General features: G+C 41.3%; 1 protein-coding gene across 11 annotated transcripts in view; it reads right to left on the minus strand.

The window, feature by feature from the left end:
- LOC121951703 (supervillin-like) overlaps nt 1–16602 on the minus strand; it is a 54997-nt gene that overhangs the window by 22380 nt on the left and 16015 nt on the right. For 6 of the 11 annotated variants that reach the window (XM_088085109.1, XM_088085105.1, XM_088085103.1 and 3 more), the window contains exons 7-16: nt 11870–13210; nt 11212–11382; nt 10963–11000; nt 10793–10854; nt 10369–10505; nt 9987–10082; nt 7267–7552; nt 5798–5863; nt 3724–4444; nt 928–1453 (exon numbers count right to left, since the gene is read on the minus strand). In XM_088085109.1, coding sequence (XP_087941235.1) covers nt 928–1453; nt 3724–4444; nt 5798–5863; nt 7267–7552; nt 9987–10082; nt 10369–10505; nt 10793–10854; nt 10963–11000; nt 11212–11382; nt 11870–13210 — 3444 coding nt within the window. The remainder of the gene's footprint in view (nt 1–927; nt 1454–3723; nt 4445–5797; nt 5864–7266; nt 7553–9986; nt 10083–10368; nt 10506–10792; nt 10855–10962; nt 11001–11211; nt 11383–11869; nt 13211–16602) is intronic. The other 5 variants (XM_088085112.1, XM_088085107.1, XM_088085104.1 and 2 more) reach the window with 4 other exon arrangements.

The following is a 16602-nucleotide window of genomic DNA, read 5'->3' on the forward strand; positions in this document are numbered from 1 at the left end:
AATGACTAAAATCTAATTCTGGACTTTCCCATACTGCATAGGAACCCTGTATTGGTCTGTTTGCATGGTCATATGTTTGTTCACAAATAATGTACGTTTAGTTTTAGTCTTGATCTCTCTCCAAATTTATTTATCTGCCCAACAAACATAAGCCAGAGCCTTGATACAAGTTAGAAACTGACAGAGAGACAAAGAGTCACAAAAGTGCAGGAGAGAGAATGCAAAAAAGCATAAAAAAAACAAACAAAACCGAAACTTTAATTTAGTTTGTCTCTCACTGTGGTTACTCAATAAATATCAAAGATGATAAGGGACTGGCTACCTTGCATAGAGATAAGCTGTGGTTAAAATTCACATTTTGTTGGTGTGACAGGGGGTGAGGAGAGGAGGAAAAATGCAGTACAAACCCACTGTGCCACATTTTGAAATGTTGCAATTAAAGTTCCATCATTATTTTTCAGCATTTTTTTGCCAAATCATCCTGTTTACTTGTGGCCTGGTAGCAGATAATCTTAGATCCAATACTGGCCTGCAGTCCAGTAAAGATAAAATAACAATAACACCAAACATCATGGGTCCTGTTGCAAGGCACAGTGTCAGAGAAGTGTGCTGTAATCTTAAAATGATGTTAGATCCGTGTTTTTAGCAGCGAGTGTCAGCCACTGGCAACTCAGCCAGTTGGGCTCACAACCTGAACAGTGGCATTAACCTATATACAGTAGGTATAGCAACTTTAATAATCCCAACAGGGAAATTCAGGTTTCCAGCAACAGCTCAGTACCATGTTGTAAAGACATAAAAAAAACAGAAGAGAGAAAAAAAGGACAGAAAAACCAATAGAAGTAGTATAAAAAAATATAAGACTAATAATGACTGACCAATAATGTGCTTTTAAATCTTCAACCCAAACCCTCAGCTGTCACTCACCTCTCCTTGATGGACATCTGTTTGGTGGACATGCCGTCAGACAGTTGGTCTCCAGAGTCTGTGGGGGACAGCAGATCTCCAGAATGGACACTGTGCTTGCTGAGGTCCTCGCTGTGGTCCAGGGGCAGCGACTGGGACTTGACCAGTGCCTGGGGGAAGGACTGGGGCTTGGGTGGTGTTTGTGGAGGCACCTGGGGTTTAGGCTGGGGCTGAGGGGCTGTCTGCAGATAAGGCTTAGGGAGAGGTTGGACAAATCCCTGAGGTTTGGGCTGGGTTTGTGGGGACTGAGTGAAAGGTTTGGGATACGTTGGTGGGGGCTGAGAGGGCTGGGAGTACGGCTGGAGCTGGATGTCGACCGAAGGTTTGGGGGCTGTTGGAGGAGGCTGTTGTGTGAGGGGTTTAGGGAGAGTTTGAGGAGGCTGGATGTTGGTTTGCTTCTGAGGCTGGCTGCTTGAAACGTGAGACACTGTCCTGGATGACACCTTAGCTATCAGTGGCCTCAGTGGCGCAGGATGATCCGGCAAGTCTGAAAAAGAAGATAAACAGTCTATAATCACGCATCAACAATGTCGGCACAGAGGAAGAGAGTCTCTGCACCATAAGGCTCTGAGATAACATCATCATCTCTCTTTTGGCGAGAACGGGTGAAGTTACAGCCCATCAACACAGTTTTCGGCCTTTGTTTAATATCGAGTGTAAACCACAAATGTTGTGCACAAATGATCCCACGTAAGCGCTGTTAGATTGTCCACCATATTAGGTGAATGCGCTGTCACAACTAACATTCTGCAGACTTAAAAACTTTATCTCAAAACACCAAATCACCAAATATTCGTAATGAACTCGCAAGTCTGATTCCACTGGCAAAATTCTCAGTCGAGCACAGGCCTACTGGTATTGCAATTGTGATATGATTTGCGATATTGGAGGGATTGATCATTTTTACAACATTAATCTAATTTTCATTGAAAAACTCATTAAAATGAATAGGGGGATTTTTCTCTGCTAAACAAAGATGTTTTCTTAAGTTAGTAGAATTTGCTGAATAGGCCAGGACATCTCTGCAGCATGGCAATATTCAATTTAAAATGGTGTTTTGATGCACATTTCACCTCCTGCACTTTAAAAAATTACAGTGGGCAATATTGCAATTTTGATAAAATTTTGATGAATTGTTCAGCTTTAGTTGGATGCAATGGAAGAAATCCACATTTTTTTTCAATGACATTTATTTTTACTTGTTTTTGCTCTGACTGGGATGTGATTAAGGTACATACAATTTTTTTTTTGTAAATTTATTTTATACTGATATCATATGAAAATGCAAATGAATAACGCTCCAAGTTAGGCTTAATTATGGTGGTGGAAAAACGGCATGGTTATTTCACAGGGGTCCCTTGACCTCTGACCTCAAGATATCTGAATGAAAATGGATTCTGTGGGTACCCATGAGTCTCCCCTTTACAGACATTCTAACTTTATGCTAGTCCCATGCAGTTTTTTGTTGTTATTTGATCCCTAATTGACACAATCTGGTAAGAATTGCTTTACTTCATCAATATGGACTTAAAAAACGGTTTTGAAATGCAAAAAATGGAACTGAATTCATTGTCATTAAAAAAATGCAATTCATCTCAATTATCTATTGAAATCCTGTGATTAATTGTGATTTAGAAATAAATTGTTTTACAGCCCTAATTTTTACTTATTGTTTGATTAGCGTAAATCCCCAGTTACCCAGTCCTCATCTCTGAAAGGCCTGCATGCACACATGCAGCTGCTTTTGCAGAGGCAATATGATTAGTATGAATTAAAGCCTGCTGTGCACAGTATGCTGGTCACATTTTGGGGACTCCTCTCACAACTTGGGACAAAACACTGGTCCCGACAAGTAAAATGTCTTAGGCTTAAGACGTTCTTAGTTAAGGTCAGGGTTAGGGTCAGTGATAGGGGTGTAGTGGTTATGTCCGCAGGGAATTATACTAAGTCGATACAAGTCCTGCTAGCCTTATGAGTCTAATAGACTATACTTGAATGAGAATCTATCCACGCAGAAGTAAATAAGAGTACAGCCTGCAGACAAGGCGTCCATTGTGTCCTTCCTGTCCTCTACCTGCTTCATGTAAGTGTCGACCAATTGTTCTGTACCCTCGCACTGAGTGCTGATGATCCTCTGCACTGTTTGTGTGCATGCATGGGAAAAAACCACCCCTGGACACATTCTGCATCAGCACATAAAAACAGGTCAGGTCTATTATACTGTAGTGTGAGCAAGGCTAGCCCACAGGCGTTAATATGGTGCATGGGGACCACAGCCCCTTTATAGGCCACGGCAGTGTGCACACACAGTTCGATCTCAAAATCTCCGGCTGTTTGCTGACAAACGGCATGTCAGGAAAAGGTCTTCCTCTTTCTAGACAAAGAGGAGCCACGAGGCAAATGCATGGAAAAATATGCTAATTAGATGCAGCTTCAGACGTCTCTCTCTCTCTCTCCTTCACACTCTCTCTCTCTCTGTATCTGCCAAATCAAATACCCCCAGCTGGGACAAGTGTGTGTGTGCAGCCGTCAGAAAGCAATCATGCGTGGGAGCACGCTGCATAAGACAATGAGGATAATGAGAACAGTCCCTTCCCTAGACATTGCTTCCTCTTTTTTTGTCACTGCCTTTCTCTCTTTTCTTTATGTCCCCTCCATTGTAATCTCCTTTCCCACATCCCTCCTTTTACCCACAACCCTGTATTCCCCCCCCCCAATCCACTCCTCTCCATCTCTTTTCTGTGTGAAGCCTCCTACCTGAGATGCCCGGCTGGCTCCGGCCACCGCTCCTCTCCTGCTCCTGTGTGGAGGAGCTGTGAACAGCCTCTCTCAGGTACCCTCCTCTTCCTCTTCCCTCAGCTCTCTCCCTGCTCTCTTGGGAGTGTCCGTCTGCGGCTCTCCAGCTGGGCAGAGGCTCTGTCTCGCCCCTCCACAAAGAGGGCTCTGCAGAGTGCTGAGGCTGAGGATGCTGCTGCTGCCTGCTGTCCCGGTCCCTGTCGGGGGAGTGCAGCTTTCCCTGAATGCTGCCGTCTTGGATCTCCTCTCTGGCTCCTCCCTGCTGTCTCCCCCTAACCTCCTCCTCCTGACGCTCTCTCCAGCCCTCCTCCGCAGCCTCCCCCTGCTGTCTGTGACCAGGAGAGGAGGTGGGACCAATAGGCGCCCCCGCTTTCTCTCGGCTCTCAGGGATGGGAAGGGAGGAGTTGAGCTCAGGCTCAGGGTGGCCTGGGTCCCCGCTCTGGGTCATGGAGAAATACCTCAACGCCCTCTCCTGGTGGCTGCTTGTGGTGCTGGGAACCTGTTGTTGGGCAGGGATGTAGGGCACAGCAGTGGACTTCCCTGGACGGTGACCATCATCATCACCGCTGCTGCCTGGCGTGATGGTTACCGCGGTTACGGACGCTTGGGAGGTGACGGCTGCCACGGAGCGGATCAGAGAGGCTGACAGGGGCTCCAGTTTGATCTCACCACCGTTTTTTAGCTGCAGGAATAGCAGGAATGATGTCATATTTTTGGGACACATAGAATATCAACAACAAACTGACTGAATTGATATGGAGAGGGAATGGATTAATTGTAGCTGAGGCAGGGAAGTTAGAGATTAATGGAGGTATTTGTTGCTGTTACAGAAGCTATTTGATGATGAGCAGATGTATGGATGGAAGAATAAGGTGGGATGACAAAGAGGATTAAAGGTAGAAGAAGAACAGATGGATGGATGAGGGGGAAGACAGCAGCAATCAAAGCAAATCAGGGAAACATTTTAGTAGTTCGGGAATGCCCATGAGCTGTATCATGTCATTCACAAAATGGCAGCATGAAGCACAGACTTTGACACAAACTAATCATTAGGACAAAACAGGCAAAACATTTACCTTCACAGTTATCATGTGACTCTTGTAAAAAACCTAAATTCTGTTTAAATATAAACTATTTTGCATGGATCTGGTCTGGTGACATTTACTTTGTGTTCATATTTGCTTGTTAACCAACTTAATATTTGTTTTTTATAATGCATGAATTAATCAGTGGTGAATTTCAGTATGTTTCCACCTGGCTTATTTCCATAAATGTGGCCAGTGTGACTCCTCGTGTCATGCTAAGAAAGTGAATTTAAGAAAGAATAAAATGTCGATGTATCCCTGAGAGAGGAACACTACCTAATTTCAAACTATATCATAAATGCCAATATAAATACAGATAAAAAATGTTAAGGAAATTGTATAATTTGCTTGTAATACAGCCTTAAAGGCCCTAAAAACACAACATTAAAGCTTTACAACTATTAGCATCAATATTAGTGTGTTGAATTTTGAAATTGAAATCCATCTCTCCTTCTGATGGCTTCAGTAGAGATGCTAAAACTCTACACCAGACTACTGCCAATTGATTTTGGTTGAGATACAAGGTCTTTGCATTGACCCACACACATTTCTGCACACAGCCAGATCCATCCACATACTTCCCAAATAAGCTTTTTTATTTTTTTTTATTTTGCTAGTTTATTCAGGTTTGGAGGAAGCCAGAACAAACTAGCATGCAGTATTTGCAGTCGAAAAATCTCATGCTTGTTGTGCAGTAAACAAGCATGTCATAAAAGCTGCTTACAACTTAAGATGAGGACCCAGGGAAAACAAACAAAGCAACATCTACCACGTCTGCATTACAAACTTAAAAACACACACTGAATTGGATTTATGGACATCGTCAAGCTCAGCTCAGCTATTGTAAGCAAGACAAGACAACGCTGGTCACTGGTGGGGCCGATCAGATCAATCAAAAGCGGGATCATTTGATGCAACCAGACAGAAACTACAGGCAGTAGGGGTCTTACATGTTCTCCCTGATTGGCCTCTAAGTCACCGTTACACACCGCAGAGGCTACCGGCAGCTCAGCTTCCTGCATGAACACCAGTGATTGAATGTTGAAAATATGGTGGAGGTCAAGCCAATCTAACAGGAAGCATCTAACACTGTGTTTTAGTCTCAGTGTCTTCAGAGAAGCGGAGGAAGGAATATCAATTCTTATCCTACGTTTGCACTGCACTTTACCTGTACTGTATATATATCATTATATCTGTGCAAGGTGGGGACACATCGGGCAATGTTTTTGCAAAGTAGATGAAAAAGCATCCCATCAACAAGCAACAAAATGAGATTTCAAGTCTCAGACATATTTTTTGATGCAGTATGATTCTTCATGACTAAATCAACATCACTTTGCTGTGCAGTTTTCAGAGCTTCCATGTGTGAATTGTTGGTCATTTATGACATCTAGAAGGGACTGGATTTAAAAGCAAAAGCAGAATAAACTTTGTGACATCTGTTCATTTCGTCATATTTGAGAGTCATCCAGCTGCAGAATCATGGCGCACGGGTGCACTGCAAAACACCCACTGCAGTACACGTGACCTGGAAGTGCATTGTCTGTTGCTTCAGGCCTCTGTACTGTAGGAAGATTTTACATCCAAATAATCTTATAATTCAAGGTTTTTCATCACAATTAATTTACAATGTCTCCTGCACATTAGTTCTAATGCACTACTTATTAAGGCCACAAATCTGTGCATTACACTACTGTTGGTATTCTATGTGCTAACTTTATGTTGGTGTCTGCACCTCTAACATTGCCTGCACAAAAATGTTTTGGGGACTTTTTTCCCTCATTTAAACTTTACCATATTCATTATTAATTCATTTTTTTATTTTATGGAGGCAGTTAGGATGGATGCCACCAAGTTGAGTGAGTGGGTTTGGGATGAGAAAGCAGGGAAAAAGTGAATCTATTGTAATCTACGCTAAGCTCTCCTGAACTAATATGTTTTCGAGGTTGCATGCCTTTAAACCTTTGAAACCCTGAGCAAATTCACTTGATTTCTTTCAAATCAAGGGAAGGAGGCAATGAGCAACAAAGAAGAAATTCTGATAATTAGCAATAAATAAAGCTTTTCCCTTGATTTTTTTTCTCCTTATACTCTTTCCCCTAGCTTTTTAAGAATATTTTTCTAAATATATTAATTTCTTGCAATTTGTGGAACATTTATTACCAAAGGTTTTAAATACTTGTGAAAGGAGTCTACAAGGATCACAAGAAATGTAATGTCGCTCCAGGTTTCAAAGGGTTAACATTGCTGACTCTTGTAAGTTTGTTGCTCTGAAGTGTAGATGAAATGTATTATCTTTGATCTTGAGAAGATTCTTAACTTCCCGCAACTTTTATAACTCATATTTTATATCTGAAAATGCAACTGTTGTTAAGAGAGACCAGAGAAAAAACGGTGCATGAAGTAAAACCTTTTCTACCTTCTCCACCTCTCCCTGGGTAATGGGTTGAGTCTGAAACCGGGTGTTGGCCCTGCGCTGGCGGGTGTCTCCTCTGGCCCCCTCTGCAGTCTTGCCCGTAGGTTTAGCGAGGCGGTTGAAGAGGGCCATCTTCTCAGCCAAGGTGAGGGTGGACAGGTCCGGTTCGTCGTTTAAAGGCTCCTGGCCATCTCCCTCCACCCCAGCACCGGGAGCTTGAACTGGTTTCTCCTGGGTCTCCTTCTCCTGATCCTGGACTGCTGAACTTGGCTGAGAGGGGCCCTGGATGCTGGGTAGAGACAGGGGAATGTCAGTGGAGGAGGGATGAGTGTAAGTCTTCTAATACCCATCTGATATCATTGGTTTTTAAACAAACATGATGATAAATGTCTGGTGACATTTTTATTTTTACCCATGATAAAAAAAAACCCTAACAATTAATACATGCATTACTATCATGATTCCTGCATCTGGATGGCAAAAATTTGACACTGGAAGTATCTAAGATATAAAATGTCAGAGTTCCCACACATTTTCATGGGAAAAATTTCAAAACTTTTCCATGACTTTTCAAGAACCCAAAATGTATTTACTTTTTTCTTGCTCCACTTGCCCAGCATTTGTCAAACTGTGATGGTAAACAAAATTTCACACACACAGCAAAGTTATGTCGACAGCTACAGAAATTTAATTTGCTGTTATGTTACATTGTGTGGACTTGAATTACGAAAAATTACTGTAACAATTTCACTACACAAAACTCCACAACTTTTCCAAATCTTTCAGTGATTTTTATGACTTTTACGGGTCTCTAAAATATATTTGTAAAATTCCATTACTTCCAGGTTCTTCATGACCATAGGAACCCTGAAATATGAGGTTTCTAGACTGTAATAGACGGTAAGGGGTCTAAAATTAAATTAGAGACTTGATTTGAGGCACTATATTTATGTCAGCAATAAAACACCACATCCAGTTGCCTTTTATTTAGTAATTTTAGATATCCTATGTTATTAATAACATGGAAGATTGAAATTTAACAAAACATGCAGTGTTAAGGTATCAAAAACAAAAGTATTCCTTTGTTAAATATCAAAGAACTGAACATTCATGCAAATACCAGCTTGTAAATAACTGCGACCACTGGGTCAGATTACAAGCAGAGAGAGACATAAGTAGATCAGCACACATATGCCAGATAATCATATAATGCACTCTGAGGATATGGCGATCTCGCAGCACTGTGCTAAGTTAAACCAGGGTTGGTAAACAAACTGCAGGACACGTGAACCGAGACATGCAGAGAGCTTTAACTGGCTTGACCTCTGACCTTTCCACCAGATATGTAACCTTTTTTCTTTACTGACATTTGTGACCTGTATGTGAGAGATACTGCAAGAGGGAATGCTTGGAAACTGGGCATGGAGAGTACTGAATGACTTATTGTGTAAACACCGACTTCCTTCCCCTATAAGGTGCACAGCTAAGAAGCAGCACATGAGGGTGGCAGAAATAACAAGGTAAAATGAGCTGGATGAAAGGATCAGCACTGCAACCAGGAGAGGGAGATGAAGAGTAAAATGTCTCTATGGCACATTTACATGGTTTAGTGCAAACAGCAAATTAAGTTCATAGGAGAAAACAGCTCTATATTTCAGTTGGTTGCAATCAGGAGTTTCCTTTGGGGTAGAAGTATAATGAATAGATGTCAAGCAAAGGTTAGCTCTTTTTTATAGCTTAATTACAAAGTAATATTTAGGATAATAGCAATGAATCCTTGCTTGGTAAAATACTTATACTCATAAAATAATACTCAAACTCAAATAATACTCATTACGACTAAGAGTCTAACAAATCTCTTTCTAAATCGTATGTCTCTTCACATGTTTGGCCCTTTGGAACCGGAGAAAATTGGCCTGTGTTCATTCGAAAACATGGAAAGAAGGCAATGAGCAGCTTAACAAGAAATTTGTAAAAAGTTGCAAGGAAATTTGCTGAAATTAGCAGCCAAAAAGGGGTAAGAAAAGTAACTAAATAAAAAAACAGATCATGTACTCTAAACATTCTAAAATAAATTAAATAAATTAATAAATAATATATATATAAAAATAAATAATAATATATAATATAAATTATAATATATATTATTATAATAATATTTCCTGTAATCTAATTTTAAATATGTAATTACAATTGTTATAAATACAGTTTTCTTTATCATATATTATTATTACAAAATCATTTAGCATATATTTTCAAGTTTTCGGTCATTTTTTGTCACTATTTTATTTATTTATTTCGATTTTATAGGACATCTCATACCAAGTTCATTGCCTTTTTTCATGTTTTTGAGAGAAATCCCATTTCAAATGTGTAAATACTTTCAAAAGGAAACTGATGCTATGCAAGAAAACTGATGTCCATCCAGGTTTCAAAGGGTTGATAACAAAAAAAGAGAACATATTCCTCATATCCCACGAAGTTCAATCTACAGGAATGCTTTCATTAATCTGAGATCTTGAAAATGATTTAAACCCAGTTGTTTTCATGCAATAGATACATTCTGAGGATTAAAGTAAAACACAACCACATTTATCCAACAAGGGTAGAACAAGCATAGATGCGCATTATTCAAATGAGTAAGCAACACATGCGCACACACACACACACACACATATACATATACAAAGCGCATATAAGTAAGCAGCCCAGTCCAGCTATACCTGATGCTGGTCACACTGGTGCTGACTACAGTAGGGCTGGGGACACGAGTTACACTAGTGTGGATGCCAGGAGGTTGTGACGATGTGGCAGGATCACTTTAAAGTGAACAAAACGAGGTATAGATTGGGGGAAAATGTGGAAAAAAAGATAATGCAAGGCAAAATAGAGTCACTGGAGAGGTGGGGAGAGGAGGAATTAACAAGTTAATCTCTGAAAGAAGTTGACAGAGGTGTCTGAAGAGACAGAGAGAAATGACCAACAATTACAGACAAGAGGAAGTTAACAAAAAAATAAGAGGAGTGATAGGAAAAAGAGAAGAATAGAGAACGACAATATTTTCTGATGCAAAATACAGCCATACAAGCAATACATAAGACCTACCTTGAAGCATTGACTACCTCCCTGTTGGTGACAGGTTGCGTGTGCGACCGATCCTGAACTCTTCTCAGGCGCCGTTCTACAGCAGCGTTTCGAGAGCGAGGTTTGGGAACGCCTCCATCAGATGTCCTTTCTAGTTCCTGAAGGAATATGTCAGGAAAACAATAGTACTTTGACTTAGTAAAATTGAGGCCCTGACAGTGATATCTGAACTGAGGGACATGATGTATGTATGTATGTATGTCTGTGAACATACAGTTAACTAAATACGGCACCTGAAATCCCCTAATGACCACCGTATGCTGTAAATTTGAACAAAACTACTTTTGGTTTTTAGGTTATTGTTTTTAAGACATTGCTCAATAAATATGTACATATATATAGTATTAATAATCAGATTGAAATGTACATAAAGTAGAAAGTTTACCCTGAAGAGAGACCTCTTGGCAGCTACACTCATCTTGGCTCTGTCATCCAGCTTTTCTTCATCTAATGAAGAAGGGAGAGGAATCCTGTTACATGGCATCAAACTGCATCTAAACATCTCTAAAATGCCAAAAACTTCCCTAAAATATTAAGAATTATGACTGAACTTACCCTCAGGATCCTGTAGCTGTGCTGGACTTAGACAAGACCTGCAGAAAACATGAATATACATCAAGCATCAGCATTAAAACTGTGTTTTTGTTTTTTTTTATTTGAGGAACCACTGGATATTATTATGATCTGAATGCCACCCTAGAACCATGCTCTCCCATTCAATTCAGTATACTAAATAAATAAATCGTGATGAAAAAATGATTCTGAAGAGCTCCTGCAGATCGCTACAGAGAGCCCCTCCTGTACCTATCTGACTCCAGCCGCTCCGCAGAGGTGATGGGCTGGGTCCTAAACCTCTCCGACATGCGACTGTCTCCTGGAGTGATGTAGCGTCGAGGCCTCCGAGCACCCCTGTCCCGATCACTGCCGCCAGCCGGATCTACCTCCTTTGCTGACAAATCTACTTTAGTAGTCTCACTTTTAGAAGTAGATTTGAGTAGATTTAGAAATATTGACAAGGACAACAAAAAGGAAAAGTACAAAACTATTAGCAATGGTTGGATTTGATGTTGTTTTAGTGGCAGAAACTGCCCTCAAGTTAGAAAAACAGGATATTGATGTTGATATTGATATTGATATTGGTGCACACGCTGAGCAAAACCTAACTGCAACCCAACTGTGAAGAGCCATTAGACAAAGTTAACATGCAGAGACAAACAAATTCCAAAGAGCAACTTGGAAGAACTGATTTGCATAAGTAAGTTAAGCTCCAAAAAAGAAAGCAGCCATTACAACGAATATAAAAATGGTAGATGTCATTCAAATAAACACTGAGATATTTCATGCCAGAGAATTAGAGTCTATCAGCATCATTTTCTTGGATTATTTATTTGCAACAGTTTAGGAGCACGGAGTTAGACAGTAATTTAGCGATGCAACAGAGAGCCCATGCCAGTGAACCTACAACTCAGGTTTCCTGTTGGCATTCTCCAGATAAGAGTGTCGTAGCTGTGCTACCGACACCCTGGTGTCTAGGGCGCCCATCTCCCCGTTAGCCATCCCTGATGGCGGGATTGTCCTCGATGTCTCTCTGTTGGCCGCTGCCCTCTCCATGCGATACATAGCAGCATGCTGGCTTATACCAATATCTGACATGGAGCGGGTTCGTATTTTGGGTTTGGGGCCTCCACTCATCTCCACGCTTCTGTGTTTGGCCTGAGGCAAAGAGGAGCCTTTCTGGAGATAAACAGCTGAGTCAAACCTCCCTGATTGATCTGGCTGCTGCTTCTGAGGCTCAAAGTCTTCCTTTAGTTGGGGTTCTTGTTGATTTCTCTGTATGGCTTGGTGCTGACTTGGAGGCTCTTGCCTTTGGAGCTCAAACTCCTGTTGTTTTTGTGACTGCTGTTTTCTTTGAGTCTCTTGTGGCTGCCTTGAACGATCAAACTGTTGCTGCATTTGAGGATCTTGCTGTTGAAGTTGAGCACCATATTGTCTCTTTCTGGGATCGTGCTGTTGTGTTGGGGGCTCTTGCTGCTGAATCTGGGGCTCTTGGTGGCACACAGGCTCTGAGGGTTGATGCTGCCTGGTGTGCTGACGTACTGAAGCGTGGTATGGTTGCATAGACCTGAACACTCTTTCCTCTTGGCTTTCATGACTAAAGAGATGCTCTCTGCCTCTTTCTCTGATCCTCTCGACATTTCTCTCCCTCCCCCTCTCCCTGGGTCTATCCCGATCCCAGTCTTCCTCGCCTCGACTCGCCCTCCTCCGTTCCGGGCTGTAGTTCTGCCAGTCCATGTCTTCATGCCGGCCCCTATGAATATCATCCACACTCTTTTCCCTTCGGCGGATCTCTGAAGGCAACACAGCTTTCCTGCTCTTCAGCAGACCCTCTGTATGGGCCTCTTCCTTGAGGGCCTGCCTGGCTTCCAATCTTGCCTCCCTGTGCGCGGCATGGATTTGGTCGGCACTCACTCTCCTCCGTGGTTGTACTTCAGGAGGTCCAGGAAGTTTAGCAGAGGCTGCTGGGGCAGTGATGGCCAAATAGGGCTGAGAGTCGGCAGCAGGGCCAGATTGTTGGTATTCAGGGGCGGAGAGAGGGTAGACTGTTTGGCCGTGGGTAGGATGGTGGCCTGGGCTGGGCTGAGGCTGGAGAACAGTCCTTTGCTTGGTAGGCTCTGGGTGTTGTGGCGTATACTGAGCAGTGTTCTCCTGAGTATGCTGTTTGTTACCCTGGTGCCTGTCTGGACTCCAGTCAGGGGGCTTCTGGACAGTTTCATCCCTGGATAATCGTTCCCTTACTCGGATTCTTGGGGAAAGGAATGGATAAGGTACACTGAGATTCTAGTTCAGTTTAAGACCTACGGCACTCTCCAAACTCAACTGAACAAGTGCTGACTAACTAGCAAATACATTTTTCTCTGTAGGACACAAAGGATGGTAAATCATGATATGAACAAGCCGCAATTTTATGGGGGGCTATTTGCAGAGGCGGCCGTTAGGACAGACAAACTTAACACCCACAGTTAAAATCTACAAGTATTTGACTGATTTTAATCTCACACACACTTACTTTAATCCCCACTAAAAATTGCATACTGTGAAACATATTGCACAAACGTTTATGACATGAGACTATCACGGGGCCAACTTGAGCTCCCAAATCCTACACTAGAATTGCAACAAGGTCAAGTAGCAGCATGCAGTGGGTTTAAATTTGAGTCTAAGTTCAAACAACTCTCTCTCTCTCTCTCTGATGTCTCCGTGCCAAAAAAGTAAGCCAAACTATTTTCATCTACAACCTTTTGACCTTTGGTAGCCAAAGGTTCCTCTAATCTCATTGTAGACCACTAAGCCAGACATAATTGATGGGCCTCTGCTTTATCTGACATGGCATGAAGGACTTACACAGCACTACATGAGTACACACCAATACAAGCTAGCATAAGCAGGTGATAAGGCCACAAAGGCAGTCGGTGCCAGTGGCATATATTGAACATTGAATATATTAGGTAAAACACATCAGACATTACAGAGTGTGTTGGCTTTTCTTCCAGTATTTCTTGATATTTTTGCAAATGGAGCATCAAAGAATTATGTGCACCAATAAAATCATTCAAGCTTAACTAACTCTCTCTAAAGGTTTGCCATGCTTCTCTGAATTTCACCTGTCCATACAGCTCAACAGCTGGCCATGGGCCTTCTTCTTTTCGCAGGCTATCAGTAAGTCAGCTATGTCACATATCTGGGCCATCATCCAGTCCAGAAATATATGTATACCCGAGGCCTTTAATGGAAAACCCTCCAAGGAAATGCAAATAAATTCAATTATTTCTGATCACCTCTTTCTCTTCAGAATCCTTTCAGCACAAAATTATGTCATGTGATTAAAAAAACATACATGCAAGTTCTCAAGGGAGGATGGAAGTCTTATGCAACAACATTGTCAAAGTCATTGACAGGGTACAAGACTCAGATATAATTTCATAGGGACCAATGGCCCAGAATCTGAGGAGGGGGGGTCTGAGTGCAGCCTCAGCTGACAAGTGCTGAGTTAGTGGGTCTACAACTGACTGGGCCAGGGCATCGAGCTGACTAATGCTGTCACCCTATCAACTCTGGTTCATTAACACCACTCAACTGCTCATAAAGCCCAGGCCACACACAGCCACAACTTATTTAACAAGAATGATGGTATTGTGTTGATGGACATAAGGTCGGTTTTACAAAGTTCTGGGTATGTTTGTAACGTTATCTGACTTATGTGGCAGAAGAGTTGCAACATGGTCAAGTACCCCTGTTTCCTGCAAGGTCTTTTAGAAGCAAAGTATTGAGTAAGCAGAGACTGTTCTTCTACCATGTTTTAGAAGAGCAAATAGGACTGTTAGTAAGGTCTGGTATGTAGTGGAACAAGGACTAAACCAGAAAAATTCTGTTATGATTCTCACTTGATATGTAGAGGGGATTTAATCAAGATCTGAGACTACTGAAATGATTGAAAAGAAACATTTTGAAGGATTTAGTGGCATCTATCAGTTAGGGTTACAGACTGCAATAAGCTGAAACTTTTCCTGTGTGCCATGCATGAACTCCTGATTAGGAATCCTTCAAAGTTCATTTTTAGAAAGAAAAATCAGGTCATTTATATCAGCAAAAACATTACAAATCACAGTTTCTTTGATGCTGTGCAGCTTGTCACTTGCAGCTGAACAGCACCTGCTAATTTGTGCTCAACTTTTTTCTCTGATTACTTAAGATCCAGACATTCAGGAGGTTTTTACTGGCAGCCAAATTATCCACAGAGGTCTCTTCCTCTCCAAAAAGAACAGATCTGGTAAAAAAAAAAAAAACAAAAAAAAAAACACAACAACCCTGTGCAGATATTAACAGCTCATTCTAAGGTCATGAAAACACAAGAATTCTTATTTTCTTTAGTGATAATACATTAAAGACATCATACTTACTTTCTTTTATTCCATTACTGACTAAATACCCCCCTAAATCCTACACACTGGACCTTTAAAGAGTTTTCTGCTTTTGTTTAGTTTTTCGCTATTATAGCATAACTGAGAGTCATGATGGCAAAAAATGTTGCTCCAGAAAAACAGATGAAAATGAGTGTTATGTATTCAGTAAATCTTTGATGAATAACTGTTACATTGTAAGACTAAGTTAGGGATGAAATTCGTCTGTTGAAAACTGTAAATCCACTCAGATCCACAAACTTGAAATACATGTTAAATAGAAGACCATGACACCAGTTAATAAAGAAAGTATTACTGAATTAAATATAATATTGCACCGTTAAAGGGTATATCTACAGGAAAGAGTTAGCTGTGTGTCCACCCAGAACGTGTTTTTAAAGTGCTGGTTTGTTACTATCCTTTTTTAAAGGTGTTTCCAAAAGTATCATTACAAGTTATCTCTATTAAAGACCAGTAAAAATGTTTTGAATACATTTACACCTACTTTCATAATTCTCAAAGTGCCACGAGTACTGTGTGATTGAGATTAGAGACCGAAAAAAAAAGATAATCTAATTACAAACCGGATGAGCTCTTTCCTTATCAATACTGCCAGCTTAAACACATGTACCCGGTGGACTACAGGGGGGCTTTGTAAGTTCTTTTCACTGATGGCATCCTGAGCAGACAGTATCTTGAAGGCCAGCTGGATACTGCCTCTGTTTCACTCTCTGCATCCGTGTTGAGAGACCATTCGCTCTTTGACAGGGCAGCCAGGCTACAAGATGGTGTAGTGACAGTGTCAAACCCTGAGGGGGAACTCCTGATCATTATTTTAGAGATCAGAGCACTGATCAGCTGAACTTTAAACAGGAATGTCAGATATTGTGGATGTCGAGCAGTCTGATCATTACTTCCAAATAGGAGATCATGTTTCATTTCGGTCTGTTGGTTTGTTTGTCAGCAGAATTATGGAAAAAAAAAAAAAATAGTGGCTTGATTTTCATGAAACGTGGTGGAGAGGAGTAGCATGGACCACATATGGACAAATTAAATTTTGGATAGGATCCAAATCACTGGTTGAATACACACATTATGTTTCACTTCTGTTAACATTGCGAGATACGGTATTTGACCTTTGCTAACCCCTTTTCATGTGAATCTCTAGTTGTTTAGAGGGTCCATGTAAAATTTGGTGTGTTGTGCAGTTTGCACATGCTAAAATGTCATTTATGTG

This window comes from Plectropomus leopardus, chromosome 12 (assembly GCF_026936395.1).
Source record: "Plectropomus leopardus strain MGB_pleo_1.0 chromosome 12, ASM2693639v1, whole genome shotgun sequence".
Lineage (NCBI taxonomy): Eukaryota > Metazoa > Chordata > Actinopteri > Perciformes > Serranidae > Plectropomus > Plectropomus leopardus.